Source organism: Seriola dumerili, unplaced genomic scaffold (genome assembly GCF_002260705.1).
Source record: "Seriola dumerili isolate Sdu_G_001 unplaced genomic scaffold, Sdu_1.0 BDQW01000219.1, whole genome shotgun sequence".
NCBI classification, from domain to species: Eukaryota; Metazoa; Chordata; class Actinopteri; order Carangiformes; family Carangidae; genus Seriola; species Seriola dumerili.
The window spans coordinates 1,010,110-1,014,947 of record NW_019174474.1 but is presented as its reverse complement, the minus strand read 5'-3'; the positions used below and the strand labels follow the sequence as shown (position 1 = coordinate 1,014,947).

General features: G+C 43.5%; 1 protein-coding gene across 1 annotated transcript; it reads right to left on the bottom strand.

The window, feature by feature from the left end:
* Positions 1-565: 565 nt before the first annotated feature.
* Positions 566-1,865, bottom strand: foxb1 (forkhead box B1). The gene has a single exon (XM_022754681.1). The coding sequence runs from the start codon at positions 1,708-1,710 to the stop codon at positions 769-771; it is 942 nt and encodes a 313-aa protein (XP_022610402.1). The 5' UTR covers positions 1,711-1,865; the 3' UTR covers positions 566-768.
* Positions 1,866-4,838: the final 2,973 nt, after the last annotated feature.

Below are 4,838 nucleotides of genomic sequence, written 5' to 3'. Positions count from 1 at the left end.
CACAGCCTTTTAAATTAAATGCTTCACAGAACATTTTCTGGAAAATAGATATCTAAAACATAAAACTAAAAAGTGCATTTTACAACATTTCAGAATCAGTTATTTGCAATATTCACATCTTGCATTTTGAGGACGTCTCACAATACTACTTTTCAATTTTGAAAAGATTTCATAACTCAGTTTGCTTTCTTTTCTTTTTTTCTTTTTTTTTTACAGGGATGGTAAGAACAAATCTAAATCCTACTCCTATTTGGTATACCCTTACCCATCATTCCAGTATTCAAAGCAAACATAAACACAGAGCCATTGCCTCGCAATTTCATTGACATTACAGTGGTCACACAGAAACGGTGCAAAAGTTTTGCTGTTCGATAAAAACTGAAGAAAAAAAGAAAATTGCCACGGGAATTACAAGCACTCAAAAATCAGAATCGATGGTGTCCGAAACAAAATTCCTCCTGAAACCCCCCTCAGCGGCCCCACTGTCAACACTCAACATTTCACAATAAACTGAAAAATAGAACTATCAAATAATTTATATTTTCAAGAGCAATAGGCCCTGTACTTCGCTGTGCGATTCTGTGCTGGACTCCTATGACACAATTTAAAGCGACACATTCAACACATACACAAATAAATCGATATGCAACTGCAACTCGCCTTGATAGTTTTTCCGACGACAGAAAATAGAAACTTTGGGTTTGGTAACGGGGCCTGGGAGCCAGCCAGCCGGCAGTTCGTTCGCTGCAGGGGAAAAAGTTCAGCTGGTCAGTGCACAGCCACAGACTGCAGTGTGGAGGGGCTCGTCAGAGTCTCGCTCGGGGTTGCGGGGCTGCTTTGGCTCGTCGCTGTCTGTGGGGACGTCGGGCTCAGAGACTGTGGAGAGTTTGATAGAAACGCGGGGATGTGTGGAGGTAGCGCCGAGAAACCGGGCATGGAGGTCGGGGTGGGCTTGATTGGCACAGGAATAGCCGGTAAAGACTGTCCCCCGTGACACAGGGACTTGATGGGCACGCCATAGGCACTGTAGTCGCTGCTTGCCATGGAGATCGGGGCCGCCGTGTCAATCACGCTGGTGTTGTACATGTGGGGCCAGGCTGTCGTCAGCTGGTTGTGGAGCGGGTACCCGGCAGACATGGACTGCATGGTGGAGAACGCCAGACTTCCCGGGACCTTGTACTCTCTGGCGATGATGTTCTCGATGGCGAACGGATGTTTAAAAGTTGACGTCTGAGACACTCCGAGGTTGTAAGTTGACATTTGGGGAAGGTGTGTGCCGGTGGCTGCCAGGGCGCTCAGTCTCAGTTTGGCTTGCTGCTGGAGGTAATGGGCAGCATCCGACTGCTTACTGGGGGCCAAGTGATCAGACGCAGGCATCACTTTGAATCTTTTGCGGCGTCTCAAGAAACTTCCATTCTCAAACATGTCCCCGCAGTTGGGGTGTAGTGCCCAGAAACTGCCCTTACCTGGCTGATCTGGGCGCCGGGGGATTTTGATAAAACAGTCGTTGAAGGATAGGTTGTGTCGCAGAGAGTTCTGCCACCGCTGAGTGTTTTCTCTGTAGTAAGGGAATCTATCCATGATGAACTTGTAAATTTCACTGAGAGGCAGCATTTTCTCTGGGCAGCTCTGGATCGCCATGGCAGTGAGGGAGATGTAGGAGTAAGGTGGCTTCTGGTCGCTGTACGTGTTTCTCCCCGGACGAGGCATCCTGGATATATATATTTATTTGAGAAAAGCAATCAAAAGTATGTCTCCCTTAATTCCTTGGCGAAAGCTTGCCGCTCTTCATGAAAACAGCCACGGAGGAAAGTTTCAGCGCAGGCAAAGCTGGAGCTGCGTCGCGCGTAAAACAGCCAGGTCGGGCGCCTCTGCTGTGTGCAGGCGGGCGGATGGTGCACATTTATGGAGTGACGGCTGCTGTAAGTCTTTCTCGCAAAGTAAGTCAGCTTGTCCCGCTAGCAGAGTTGAATAGACTTCATTTGGCGTCCTTGATAAGACGAGCTAAGTGGATGCCTCCATGGCCTTCCTCTAACCATCTGATAGTTTTATGTAGTGACATGAGCAGAAAAGACCCCTGTAGGGGCGCTCCATTAATGTGCCACCTCTTTGCTATCACATGACAATTGCCATGGGAGGAGGGGGCTGGGAGGAAGGCATAATCTGGTTTCATTTACACCTATTTACATGGACACCTTGGGCCAATGGAAATCATTTCCATTTGAAGACAGAAAAAGGGGTGAAAAGGCTCGGCAACCGGAATTGAACTGCGATGGCACTCAGTGTGTGAAGGTATGCGCTAACACTTCTTCAGCTGGACTTTACAGTAAAATCTAGATATGGAATGAGGGTGAAGGTGGAAATGATTCGGCATATTGTAATTTATTGATATTCTTTTATTATAAGAAAAATACACTTTAAAGTGCCTGTGCTGCTGTTAGGTAGATGTTTATTGTATTTGATCGAAACATGGATTTATTAAAATACTCTTGTTTGTGCAGTGGTGTGTGTGATGAGTAGGAGTTTTCACCAAAAAAAATGTTTTATGGTTAATGTTTTTTTTTTAATGATGTGGATTTGAATGAAAATGTCAGCTGATTCTACGGATAGGCCAAAATTGCTGAGAATTTTTTTTCTCCTAGTTACACTCTAATAATGTTTACGAAATGCACACGCCTACAAAATAAATCGCCATGAGCGAGTTTGTTGATGAGCCGACTATTAGTTTTTCTCAGCTAATTTCGCCCAGAGCTGAGCAAAGGAAGTAGACGATATGAAAACATCAACACAATGCAAACAATGCTGTTCAAACTGAAACTTCATGAGGCAATCAGGTCCATTGTGTTTATGTAAAGAAGATTCAAAAGTACTTCAGAAATGCAAATAAACCCTTGAGGATGGTGTGGTGAAAACTGTATAAAATATCCATAAGTCAATTATATGAATGTGAAAACCAAATGGGAAGCCTATTTTGAGCTATTGCTATTCAAGCTTTTGGCCAGGGCCACCTTTCCGCTTGGAGGGTTTGCAATGCCAGGGACCACACACACGCACACGCAGATTTGCTCATAATTTATGCTAATTTCTCCCCATAAATCCACAATGCACCCCATCACCAGTCTGACGGATTACGAAAAGAATCGCATTGCGGGGGGACACTGAACTATTTTCACCCAGAAACCAGAAGGAGGATGAAGGAGAGCGTCCTCCCTGCTGTATAAGGACTGTTTAACAATCTAAAACCGAGTCAATACAAAAAACAAAACAAAAAAAAAGACTTTTCAATAAGAACTTTATAATTAGCCTATAGGAAATGTGCAATATGCCAGAATTTAATACACTGCATATTATGGGAGGTTTATATATCATTCTAGAAAAAATAAAAAATAGGGAAAAATGTCTCGTCTAAAACTTCCATCGCTGTTTCATTTTTTTTTCATTTTTTTCCCTGCAGAGTGGCTTTTAACACCTGTCATTTCCCATTAATGTTCAGCTGAAAAGGTTTTGTCCAAAAGGAAGTGGCCCAGTCGACCCATCTCAAACACCGCGGATAATGACAACACACTGCCAAGTGCCAAACATCTTCTGACATCTAGCCCATTCATCCAGTCAATCATTAAAAAAAAAAAAAAATTTTTATATTTTTGGGGCCCACCCAGATTAATATGTCCGTGCACAAAGCAGTTAGACTTTTTTTATGTGCAAAAACGGTGATTGTGAAACGTAATTATTGAGGCATGCAGTGAGTCACACCGATTATTACGCACGATTCTTAATTTTACATTTCTCCCTCCTTGAAGTGACAATTTTTTTTTAAATTCATGTTTGCACTGCAGACTTGCTGTCATGCCCGTTTGCAAGTTAACCTGCAACACTCGCGTTAACCAGTCGAGCCACCGAGGAGCAGTAAGAGTTTTTTTTTTTTTTCTTTTTTCTTCTTCTTCTCCTCTCACACACAGACGGTGTGGCTTTTTGAGCTTCAGGGTTATGGGATATTGGTAGGCCCCTTTGTCCCTGTCGAATGCACACACTGAAAATACCACCATGACTCTGAATCTGAATAGAGGTTTTTAGCTGCTCCCAAACTCCTGAGTTCAAGCAGCAGTAGATCAAGTCCGCACTATGTTTGGTCATTTGTAGAAACCCGAACAAAGGTTGGGATAAGCCAAATTGCATTGCACTTGTGAACCGTGCCTCAGTCTGAAGTATCCTTTATAGCAGGAGGGGACCAAGAACAATTTTGTGTGAGCTTTAAAAAAAAAAAAAAAAAAAGAAAAAAAAAAGAGGAGCGAAAACAAAGGGCACTTTCTGAAACATCTTAAAGTAGAGTAGTGAGGCGTGACATTCCCAGGGTGACGAGACACAAAAGCTGAGGTCATGGGGATGAAAAAGAGAATCAAACAGCCACTTTCACACGTCTGCCCTCCTCTGCTGCGGCCCCGGACACAATAGGAAACAAATGTTGTTAAAAGCGGATCGATGCCATTCATCCTAAAGCAGCGAATGATAGCCAAACAATATTGTCACACTGAATCGAGTTGAGATATGCTGCCACCCAGACCTACCGAGAGGGAGAGGGAGAGAGAGAGAGAGAGGGAGAGAGGGAGAGAGAGGGGAGGAGGGGGGGGGGCTATTCAGGGAACGATTAAGAGAAATTTAAAGCTGAGGAAGATGCTTCTTACACATGGAAACATTTCTTCAAGGGCTGAACCCATGTTTGAAAAATGGAGATTAATTAATAAAAATAATAAATAGGCTCCGTGATCTCGATTACATCTTTCCACAGCTTCCCAGCTTTATTTTTGTGGTGATTGCAAATTGTCTTTCATTGTTGTTTT

Coding starts and splice junctions, on each gene's coding strand:
- foxb1 (XM_022754681.1), bottom strand. CDS start 1,710: ATGCCTCGTCCGGGGAGAAACACGTACAGCGACCAGAAGCCACCTTAC.